The sequence below is a fragment of the Ranitomeya imitator genome, chromosome 3 (assembly GCF_032444005.1).
Source record: "Ranitomeya imitator isolate aRanImi1 chromosome 3, aRanImi1.pri, whole genome shotgun sequence".
Taxonomy (NCBI): Eukaryota; Metazoa; Chordata; class Amphibia; order Anura; family Dendrobatidae; genus Ranitomeya; species Ranitomeya imitator.
This window is the reverse complement of record NC_091284.1, coordinates 230,199,335-230,211,912: the sequence shown is the minus strand read 5'-3', so window position 1 is coordinate 230,211,912 and position 12,578 is coordinate 230,199,335. Positions and strand designations below refer to the sequence as shown.

The 12,578-nt window shown below is 42.1% G+C and overlaps 1 protein-coding gene across 5 annotated transcripts in view; it reads left to right on the top strand.

Moving 5' to 3' along the window:
- SLC26A9 (solute carrier family 26 member 9) overlaps nucleotides 1-12,578 on the top strand; it is a 183,268-nt gene that overhangs the window by 155,016 nt on the left and 15,674 nt on the right. For all 5 annotated transcript variants that reach the window (XM_069756258.1, XM_069756254.1, XM_069756255.1 and 2 more), the window contains 3 exons: nucleotides 2,075-2,182; nucleotides 5,720-6,007; nucleotides 11,672-11,726. In XM_069756258.1, coding sequence (XP_069612359.1) covers nucleotides 2,075-2,182; nucleotides 5,720-6,007; nucleotides 11,672-11,726 — 451 coding nt within the window. The remainder of the gene's footprint in view (nucleotides 1-2,074; nucleotides 2,183-5,719; nucleotides 6,008-11,671; nucleotides 11,727-12,578) is intronic.

Sequence of the window (12,578 nt, the reverse complement as noted above, 5' to 3'; positions counted from 1 at the left end):
TATGTCACGAGAAAACAATGTCAGAATCACCAGGATCCGTTGAAGCGTTTCGGAGTTATAACCTCATAAAGGGACAGTGGTCAGAATTGTAAAAATTGGCCTGGTCATTAACGTGCAAACCACCCTTGGGGGTAAAGGGGTTAATGTCGTTGGCGATTTGTTTCTCTGTAGATAACTTGGCTAGCTTGATTTCTTTTTTACATTTCTTATTTTGATTATTATACTCCTGAAATGTTATTTCCGTATTCTCGGCTTTCACGATTTTGAATGCCCTTTGTTTTTGTCTTATTGAACTTTGTACTGTCTTATTCATCCATAATGGGTTTTTTTTTCATTCCTTGAGATTTAATTACCAGAGGGTATAAGTTTTCTGCAGTATTCTAGTAGTATTTCCTTAAAAATGCCCCATTTATGTTCGGTATCCCCAGTTACCATGACGTTGTCCCAGTCTATACGATTAAGCCCTTCCCTTAATTTGTTGAACTCAGCTTTCTTAAAGTTCCAGGTTTTGGCATTTCCCCTTTTTAATGTTTGATGAAAATAATAGTGGAATTTACTATGTTATGGTCACTGCTTCCCAAATGCTCCCTGAATGTTAATTCAGATTACGGTATATGTTACTACTATACCAATAAAAACCCAAAAGAAAAATGGACACTAAGAGCTAAAATATAACAATTTTATTAAAGAACCATATAACTAGAATACAAAAAAATACATAGATAAAAACCAAGTAATGGGATGCAATGAAACAAGATAAAAGAGGCGACACTAGTGCCACACACGGAACAAATGACACACCTATAGAGCAAAAAAATATAATCAAAAGAACTATTCCAAAGTTATGGACCGTTACACTGATACCAATAAGTGCACAATATCATACATAGATCACTGCGGTTGATGTGCATTGCGTAATGTACATAATGAGATCATACTGGTGTTCCACAAGAGTAACTAAGAATAAAATATAGAACATATAATGATTGCTCTCAGATAAAGTGCCAATGCAGGGAGATACCCAGTATGCAAAAGGATATAAAATAAAGTGCCTAATGCAGGATATATTTAATTGCTATCCATAAAGTGCATAATACGGGCTAGATGTATATAATGTGGCATATATAATACTAAGGCTACAGGTAAGAGTCAAATATAAAGGGAAAGTTCCATACAATAAAGTAGATAGAGCCTATAATCTGCCTACATAATACTGATGAAAAGGTACACATACAGAGTACCAACCTGCTGCCCCCCGAGGAAGCAGCACATGCGAAACGCGCGTCGGGGCTCCCCTCTCCGCACACGGCAGCAGGTTGGTACTCTGTATGTGTACCTTTTCATCAGTATTATGTAGGCAGATTATAGGCTCTATCTACTTTATTGTATGGGACTTTCCCTTTATATTTGACTCTTACCTGTAGCCTTAGTATTATATATGCCACATTATATACATCTAGCCCGTATTATGCACTTTATGGATAGCAATTAAATATATCCTGCATTAGGCACTTTATTTTATATCCTTTTGCATACTGGGTATCTCCCTGCATTGGCACTTTATTTGAGAGCAATCATTATATGTTCTATATTTTATTCTTAGTTACTCTTGTGGAACACCAGTATGATCTCATTATGTACATTACGCAATGCACATCAACCGCAGTGATCTATGTATGATATTGTGCACTTATTGGTATCAGTGTAACGGTCCATAACTTTGGAATAGTTCTTTTGATTATATTTTTTTGCTCTATAGGTGTGTCATTTGTTCCGTGTGTGGCACTAGTGTCGCCTCTTTTATCTTGTTTCATTGCATCCCATTACTTGGTTTTTATCTATGTATTTTTTTGTATTCTAGTTATATGGTTCTTTAATAAAATTGTTATATTTTAGCTCTTAGTGTCCATTTTTCTTTTGGGTTTCTATTTGATATATTGTGGCGGAGCTTTCACCTCCGATGCCCTTTCTGTAGGTTTAATAATACTATACCAATAAACTACACTGTATTAGTAATCTATATATTTTATAGCATTCTGAAACATATTTAGATATGAACTTCTTTACCTGCTAGACTGGATTGGATCCTTGCAAAGTCTATCTGGCGAAAAAGAAGTACCTGAAGAAGCATGAAGCTGAGGAACTTAAAAGGCAAAGAGGATCTGTGTTCATGAAAAGCAAGGCAAGTCTGAAGCATGGAATGAAAAGAAGTCGTGTCTGGTTTGGCTTTCATCCACTATCATGTGACAAGGCCCTTTATAGGGTTGTAATTAGTGATGAGCGAGTATACTTGTTGCTCGAGATTTCCCGAGCACGCTCGGGGGTCTCCGAATATTTGTAAATGCTCGGAGATTTAGTTTTTGTTGACGCAGCTGCATGATTTACATCTGTTAGCCAGCATAAGTACATGTGGCGGTTGCCTGGTTGATAGGGAATCCCCACATGTACTTATGCTGGCTAATAGATTTAAATCATTCAGCTGCGGCGATGAATACTAAATCTCCGAGCACTAATAAATACTCGGAAGACCCCCGTGCGTGCTCGAGAAATCTCGTGTAACGAGTATACTCGCTCATCACTAGTTGTAATTGATTTTTAAGATTGATACCTCCAATAGGTACCAGTAGAGTGCTACTTGTCTTCCTCTCTGAAGAGGCTATATACCATTTTTTTTAAAAAGAACAAGTAATAGTGTGAAAATCATCTTGCATATTAGACATCATGAGGTTTATTGCTAATAATAAGCAGATTAGTTTCATAATACACCAATATAAAGGTAAAAGCTCTATTTTTCTGACACAAGATACTTGTATGATACAAAGATAGCTACCAGCAGACACCACTAGGAGGAGCTTAAAAAATGATTAATTAAATATTTATTTTTGAGCTCCGTTATAAAATCGTCCTTATTCATCTCTACCAGTGCTGGTTACAGGCACTAAATTTTGGACCTATTAGATTTAAAAATGCACAAATGAAACACAGATATACTCGAGTATAAGCTGAGATTTTCAGCCCATTTTTTTAGGCTGAAACTGCCTCTCTCGGCTTATACTCGAGTTACCCCCACCAGTCTGTCTCCCCTCTTCTCCGGTCCGTCTCTGTTCCCCAGGAAAGTTTCTTACCCCCTCCTTCACAGCAGTGGTGGAGCAGTGTGATCCTGGCATGTATTGAGTCCCGGAGATAGCTGCGTGCCAGTAACATATGGAGCAAGCGGTAGCCGTACAGCAGGTGGAGGTTGCTGGCAGCCTGTATTTTTAGTGCCGCACGCTTCACTTCCGGTGACGTCACAAATATTCATAAGCCATATAGAGCGGGACTGGAAGTGAAGTGTTCACAGCGAACATACAGGCCTCCCGCAACCTTCACCTGCCATACGGCTACCGCTTGCCTCCATGCCTGCTACTGCTGCTCCATACGTAACTGGCATGCCGCTACCTCCGGGACTCCATACATGACAGGATGGCGCTGCTCCGCCGCTGCTGTGAAGAAGTGGGTAAGAAACACCCCCATGGGAGACTCGCGGACCGATGGGGTGAGGGGAGACTCACGGACCCAGTAGCTGCTGCATCTTTCCCATCAGCGTATACTCGAGTCAATAAGCTTTCCCTGTTTTTGAGGTAAAATTAGGTACCTCGGCTTATACTCGAGTATATATGGTATATATACAGTACATTTAAAGGGAACCTGTGCAGACTATTTTACTACTAAATTCAGTTGTTTGTTGATGCAATTACACCCCAACCCCATATACCTCCAGGCTAATTTACAAATGACTTTAAAGATTGACTTCTTAGTATTTGTTGTGGAGACATGTGGGTCAGTAGGTGCTCTTGTCCACTGGACTCGCTGTCTTTAGAAAGACCTCATGGGCCGCGGGTTCCTCCCACTGAACGCCCGCACTCCTTCCCTGTGGGCAGAACACTACTCAGACAGCACAGGGTAAATGTACCACACTCCGTTAAGACTTTATTGGGTCACCAACAGTCAACAGCATATATTACATTCCCAGCAAGGATACAGGATACTGCAGGAGACAAAGTCTCACCCTCCCACTCACTCGTCAGGGATTAGAACCTCTGTGACTTCAAGGCATCTAGGGCCAACTACCCCAATCAGCTGCACCCCACTTTTGGCGAGCACCCACTGAGAGAAGGTAGTGGCAAGCTTAGAAAGCTGACCAAGCACAGAGAGGTATGTGGCCAGGTGACCGGATTTTCCCATCCTGAGTTCTCCAGACGAACTTGTGTACTCAGCGTTGAGCAGTGGAGCAGTTCTGTAATCCACGAGCTGGAACCATGGTCCTTAGGCTGAAGTCCTGTAGCATCACACAATGACAGGAGCAGGCCCTTTTTACATCTGTTACCTCCCTTTTCAGGGCATTGTTCCCTTATAATATATTTATGGCTGTTTCCTTATTGTTCGCTAGTTTAATTAGAGCGCAAAATTGTCCTCCAAATGATGCAGACTAGTACATCTCAGGGAGCTGATGCAATCTGTAATCAGCATGCAAAAAGGGGCACTAGACAGTCTCACATGAAACAATGGCTCGTCTCATGATTTACTGAACAAAGGAATAATAGGTTTGGCATAGTAAGAGTAGTCTACCTCCCCCCCTACCCCGCACATGTGGCCAGATTAAGAGTCATCACACTTGTACATTGGATTACGACAATACAGGACTATTAGGCTATGGTCACACTATCAGTATTTGGTCAGTATTTCACATCAGTATTTGTTAGCCAAAACCAGGAGTGGGTCAAAAATACAGACTTGGTGACATGTTTCTATTATAGCTTTCCCCTCTGTTTGTTCCACTCCTGGTGTTGGCTTACAAATACTGATGTAAAATACTGTCCAAATACTGCTAGTGTGACCGTAGCCTTATTGTAGTAGGATTTACACACGGGATACCACTTGTGATGTTGTACATGTAGTCCGAACTGTGAACAATGTGGTACAGAGAAGGAGAAGCAGAGCAGAATGACATATTTATTTGTTGAAAAAGTCTCAGTAAAATGTATTCATTGACAACCCTGGTGTTTATATGTGTGAGAGTCCAATGGGTGGTCCTAGACATACAGGGAAGACTCTCAATCACAAAGTAGGACCGCCCACTGTACTCGTATGCATACAGATGCCAAGGATTTCAAAGAATAAAATAGAAGTTTTCCTGAATCTATGCCCACAAAAAGATCAGGGGTAGACATATACAGCAAGTGCCCTGCCAATTTACACTTAAGAAATCACTGATATCTATTATTGCAATTCAGTCTTGGATATAATAATGTTGACATGGATTTGTCACCAGATTTTACAATATAAAGTGTATACATTATTACTTAGATCATATACCAGATCTACTTACTTTGAAAATCTGTGTCAGAATAGCTTGATATTTTTTAGATTAAGGTTAGAAGTGCTCATTTTAATATCTAGAGAGACATTTTTCAAAAGGATTATACAGTCATTCTGCCATGTATTATCAAAGCTAGAATACCAGCCACATCAGTTCTAAGAAAATCTATTGAGTAATGTATGCAGTTTGGAGTATAAAATTTGGTGACAGATCTAGGTATATGTTCAATTCCCTTCATTACAATGTTTTTTTTTTCAGGAAAGTTTCGCTCTAAATGGCAAATATTCTGATCACATTGTTCAACAGGAAAAAGGGGCATACACATGAACATATTTATTCTTTGTTTTTTCTGTCATGCAGACATTATCACTGCAAGAGCTGCAAGAGGATTTTGATGCAACATCCCCAACTGATTCCAACAATAACAGCACCGTGAGCGGCACAAACAGTACCATCAGTTACATAGCGTCAAATACGCTGACTGTGGAGGCATCATTTCCGGTCACTATTCCGAATGGTGTATCAGCCCAAGCACAAACTGAGGATCCCATCATCATGGCACCTCCAATTGTCCATTTCCATACTGTCATCATTGATATGAGCGGTGTGTGTTTCGTCGATCTGATGGGTATCAAAGCATTAGGAAAGGTAGGGACTGTCAGGTTGCTGTTGGTCACACCCTGCTAAACCGTGCACAAATTTTTAGAAAAGTGGATGGAAGTAAAACATACAAAAGTTGCAAAATGTCTTTTCTACTACGGTTTTGCGCAAAAGTTTGTAACTTTTATGTATTAGGAAATTGGTGTAAGCATTTTGATGAATTTCCCCTTAAGTGTTTTTTATGATTAGAGTTTAAAGAGGTTCGGTCAGCTATTCTGTGATGACTGTTTAAAGGGATCCTGTCAGAAACTTTTAACCCCTCTCCCCATACCATTAATTTGATTGTGTTGACTTTGAAAAGATAAGTTAAACATGCCTCCATCACACCTATCCTCAATAAGCCCTCTCTTGACCCATCCTCTGTATCTAGTTATCGCCCTATATCACTTCTCCCCTATGCCTCCAAGCTACTGGAACAACACGTTTACCTTGAACTGTCCTCCCATCTCTCTTCTTGGTCCCTCTTTGACCGCTTACAATCTGGCTTCCGGTCACACCACTCCACTGAAACTGCCCTAACTAAGGTCACCAATGACCTGTTAACCGCCAAGAGCAAGCGACACTACTCTGTCCTCCTCCTCCTGGACCTGTCGGCTGCCTTTGACACAGTGGACCATTCCCTATTATTACAGACCCTCTCATCCCTTGGCATCACAGACTTGGCCCTATCCTGGATCTCATCATACCTAACAGACTGGACATTCAGCGTCTCCCACTCACACACCACCTCCTCACCTCGCCCCCATCTGTCGGAGTCCCACAAGGTTCAGTCCTAGGGCCCATGCTCTTCCCCATTTACACCTTTGGCCTGGGACAGCTCATAGAATCTCATGGCTTTCAGTATCATCTCTATGCTGATGACACACAGATCTACATCTCTGGACCAGATATCACCTCCCTACTAACCAGAATCCCTCAATGTCTGTCCACAATTTCATCCTTCTTCTCCGCTAGATTTCTGAAACTTAACATGGACAAAACAGAATTCATCATCTTTCCCCCATCTCACGTGACTCCCCCAACGAATCTATCCATTACAGTAAATGGCTGCCCACTCTCCCCAGTCCCACAAGCTCGCTGCCTTGGGGTAATCCTTGATGCTGATCTCTCCTTCAAACCACATATCCAAGCCCTTTCCACTTCCTGCCGACTTCAACTCAAAAATATTTCATGAATCCGTTCATTCCTCAACCAAGAATCTGCAAAAACCCTAGTTCATGCCCTCATCATCTCTCGCCTTGACTACTGCAACCTCCTGCTCTGTGGCCTCCCCTCTAACACTCTCGCACCCCTCCAATCTATTCTAAACTTTGCTGCCCGACTAATCCACCTATCCCCCCGCTATTCCCCAGCTTCTCCCCTCTGTCAATCCCTTCACTGTACTCCCTATTGCCCAGAGACTCCAGTACAAAACCATAACCATGACGTACAAAGCCATCCACAACATGTCTCCTCCATATATCTGTGACCTCGTCTCCTGATACTTACCTACACGCAACCTCCGATCCTCACAAGACCTTCTTCTCTACTCCCCACTTATCTCCTCTTCCCACAATCGTATACAAGATTTCTCTCGCGTATCACCCCTACTCTGGAACCCTCTACCCAACATATCAGACTCTCACCTACCATTGAAACCTTCAAAAAGAGCCTGAAGACCTACCTCTTCCGACAAGCCTACAACCTGCAGTAACCACCGATCGACCAAACCGCTGCATGACCAGCTCTACCCTCGCCTACTGTATTCTCACCTATCCCTTGTAGATTGTGAGCCTTCGCGGGCAGGGTCTCTCCTCCTGTATCAGTTATGACTTGTATTGATTAAGATTATTGTACTTGTTTTTATTATGTATACCCCTCCTTACATGTAAAGCGCCATGAAATAAATGGCGCTATAACAATAAATAATAATAATAATAATAAGTCAGTCGATCCCTTTGTGACCCCATAGTGCTGCTGCAGCAGCAAGAGATCGTGATTTGAAGTTCAGTATTGAAGTGCATTGGGGCACGACTATGCACTTACAGCATCGCCTCGGTTGCATTCTCAAACCAACAGCACCTTTTCCTGGCTGACTGTCAGGTTGTTTGCTCTGGTACATGGCCACTGACCTGTCAATCAGCCAGGCAGGGGTGCTACTAGATAGGCAATACAACAAAGGTAAAGGAAGTGCAAGTGCACTGTCAAGCCCCATTGCACTTCCAGACTGAACTTCCCTTTGGGATCATAATGGGATCAACTGGCTTATCTTTGAAAGGGCTACACAGTCATATTAATGTGTTCTTTCTTTTGGGTGAGGATGTACAGGTTTTGTCAGGTTTCCTATGAGTAAATACTTGTATGTCACAAAAAAATAACAATTTGTATTTTCTAATAACTTTGTTATACCTCCTAGATATGAAATAATAAATTGAGACAGAGGTGTAACATTTCTCAAAGGAGTGTGTCCCTACACACAATTGTTCATTGAACGGAAAAATCTGCAGTGGGGACAGGTCCTCTTTAAATGAAACCTGTCAGCAGGATTGTGCACAGTAACCTACACACAGTATCAGGTCGGCGCCGTTATACTGATTTCAATGATACCTTGGATGATGAAATCCGTCTTGTGGTTGTTGTTTAATCTTTATTGTCAGTTTTGAGTAAAGGTACCTTCACACATAACGATATTGTTAACGATATCGTTGCATTTTGTGACGTAGCAACGATATCGTTAATGAAATCGTTATGTGTGACAGCGACCAACGATCAGGCCCCTGCTGGGAGATCGTTGGTCGCTGAACAAAGTCCAGAACTTTATTTCGTCGCTGGACTCCTGCTGACATCGCTGGATCGGCGTGTGTGACACCGATCCAGCGATGTCTTCACTGGTAAACAGGGTAAACATCGGGTAACTAAGCGCAGGGCCGCGCTTAGTAACCCGATGTTTACCCTGGTTACCATCCTAAAAGTAAAAATACAAACAGTACATACTTACCTACCGCTGTCTGTCCCCGGCGCTGTGTTCTGCACTCCTCCTGCACTGGCTGTGAGCGTCGGTCAGCCGGAAAGCAGAGCGGTGACGTCACCGCTCTGCTTTCCGGCCGCTGTGCTCACACAGACAGTACAGGAGGAGTGCAGAGACGCAGAGCGCCGGGGACAGACAGCGTTAGGTAAGTATGTACTGTTTGTTTTTTTTACTTTTAGGATGGTAACCAGGGTAAACATCGGGTTACTAAGCGCGGCCCTGCGCTTAGTTACCCGATGTTTACCCTGGTTACCGGCATCGTTGGTCGCTGGAGAGCTGTCTGTGTGACAGCTCTCCAGCGACCAAACAGCGACGCTGCAGCGATCCGGATCGTTGTCGGTATCGCTGCAGCGTCGCTTAATGTGAAGGGGCCTTTAATGATATGCTCGTGCTCCACGGCCTCTGGGGTAAGGGTCTGCATGTGGTGCTCTGATTAGGTATCCATGCAGACTGCTGACAGGTCACTGATCCCTCACTGACCTGCCCCCTAGTTTACATAATGAATATTATATACACATAATAAAATTTAAAAAAAAACATCTGCAGGCAGGCACCAGCCGTGGCACCTGCGCTGCAGCATAATCGCATGTGTAATGTGCATATGATTATTATGGATGAGGTTATCCTGATATTTAAAAAAAATCCATTTGAGAATAGCGCTCGCCACACCTGCGCAGTAGCAGGTATCAGTGTATATAGAGGTGATCCGATAGCTGCCGTGCCATCTTACTATTTTCAAATGGATTTTTATTTTTTAAATATCAGGATAACCTCATCCATAATAATCATATGCACATTACACATGCGATTATGCGATTATATAATATTCAGTATGTAAACTAGGGTATAGGTCAGTGAGGGATCAGTGACCACTTAATCAGAGCAGCACATGAAGACCCAACACACACACACACACACAGGCCGCCCCGGAGCACGAGCATATCATTAACTCAAAACTGAAAATAAAGATTAAACAGCAACCACAAGACTTATTTCATCAACCAAGGTATCATTGTAATCAGTATAACAGCGCCGACCTGACACTGTCTGTAGGTTACTCAGCACAATCCTGCTGAAAGGTTCCCTTTAAATATAATTTTCATTTTAAAATTAACATTTACTCTAGTGAAAATATAACTTTTATTTTTAATTATCTCTATATCTTTGATATATTGACTATTTGTATATGCACAGATTAGGTAAATATTGTACATATGTTTGTGCAGCACAAGGCTGCCGCCAGAGTAGGGTTATCAAACACATTGTTTGAGGGCTACATATGGCCCCTGAGGTGGTCATCTGCGGCTTGCAGGGCACTGGAGTTCCCGAGACATCCTTGGGACAATGAAGGGCACATAGAAGGAGGACCTTTAATGGGATCACGCTGGAGTAAAGGGTGTTAGAGTGCAGTGTCTTGGGGCGGAGACGTCGTTTTCCTGCGCTGCTAGTGATAGGTGAAGATGGAGAAGAGGATTTTTTTAACCTGTACCAGACATCCATTGTATCAGTACGGCAGAATGAAAGATGATGCAGTCCAAGAGCAGAGCTGGCATCATCATCAGTGGGTGCCAGTTTTATATCATAGCTGCAATAGTCATAATTAGTATTAGTACCAATATTGGCCGGTTAACACCTTAGATACCGCTGTCAATAGTGACAGCGGAATTTAGATGAATATTTGAGGTATTGGGCTCAGTCTTTAAGCATAATCAGCACACTACATTCTTGGAGTACCAGTAGTTGCCATGCAACCTGAGGCCAAGTAATAACCTTCAGGTCAGACAGCTACGGTGGCCTGTAAGGTCCTACAATAAGCAGGGTGTAACAGGTGAATTGTCAGTGTGAGGCTACAGTCACACAATCAGTATTTGGTCAGTGTTTTACCTCAGTATTTGTAAGCCAAAACCAGGGGTGGGTGATAAATACACAAGTGGTGACGTGTTTCTATTATACTTTTCCCTTGATTGTGCCACTCCTGATTTTGGCTTACAAATACTGATGTAAAAAACTCACCAAATACTGAACATGTGAACGTGGCCTAAAACTGATAGATCTAAATTTCTGCAGTACAGAAGTATTGCAGGATATTAGATCAGTGATCAGGCAAGTAAAAATTCCATATAGAGTTAGTAAAAAATGTATCAAATTAAACAAAAAAATCAAAATAAAGTAAGGAAAAATAAAATATTTTTCCACCAAAAACCCTATTTTATTGAAAAACAAAACACATTTGGTATCATTGCGACCTAAGATATGAAACTGTTCCATAACCCATTTGATGAACATAGCAAAAAAAAATACACAAAAAGGTGCAGCTTTTTCATAATATTGACAGACAAAAAAAAAATAAAAAGTGATCAAAAAGTTATATAGAAAAAATGTTATCACAGAAAACGTCATCTTTTCCCACAATGAAAGCAGCCCATCAATTTCCATTTTATTCTATGAGCGGCCCAAGTACCCGGCCGGGTTTGAGAACTCTGCACTAAAGCAAATTACAACTGGAGCAAAAAACAGCTATATACAGGCTCATTTTCAGTTTGCTGCCCCTAGTGACAGCTTTGTGCTATAGCAGTTTACCTGTGCATGGAAAGATTCTGACAATACTATTGAATGAATCCATTTCTTCCTGTCTCTTTCAACAGTTGTGTTCCAGTTACCAAAGGATCGGAGTGAACTTCTATTTAGCAGATGTACAAGGTATGAAACACTTTTCATTCCCTACTCAACCCAAGAGTGCAGAACCTAACCACAGATCTCCGCGCTGACGATCTGGCCAATTACTTCAAAGAAAAAATTGATCATATCCAACAGGAAATTATCTCCCAATCCCCTCATACCATGCACTGTCCTCCTTCCCCCTCTGCACCTAGCTCACTCTCTGACTTTGAACCAGTCACAGAAGAAGAAGTAAGCAGGCTCCTTGTATCTTCTCGCCCGACCACTTGCACTAGTGACCCCATTCCATTACATCTCCTCCAGTCCCTTTCCGTGGCTGTCACCTCTCACCTAACAAAAATACTCAACCTCTCTCTCAGTTCTGGTATTTTTCCATCCTCATTTAAGCATGCCATCATACATCCATTACTTAAAAAACCATCCCTCGACCAAAACTGTGTCGCTAACTATAGACCTGTCTCTAATCTTCCCTTCATCTCTAAACTCCTCGAACGCCTGGTCAACTCCCATCTTATCCGCTATCTCTCAGATAACTCTATTCTCGACCCTCTTCAATCTGGTTTCCGCTCTTTACACTTTACTGAAACTGCCCTCACTAAAGTCTCTAATGATCTACTAACAGCTGAATCTAATGGTCACTACTCCATGCTAATTCTCTTGGATCTCTCCGCAGCATTCGACACTGTGGATCATCAGCTCCTCCTCACTATGCTCCGCTCCATCGGTCTCAAGGACACTGTTCTCTCCTGGTTCTCCTCCTATCTCTCTGACCGATCCTTCACTGTATCCTTTGCAGGTTCCTCCTCCTCTTATCTTCCCCTTACTGTCGGGGTTCCTCAAGGATCAGTCCTAGGCCCCCTTCTCTTCTCTTTG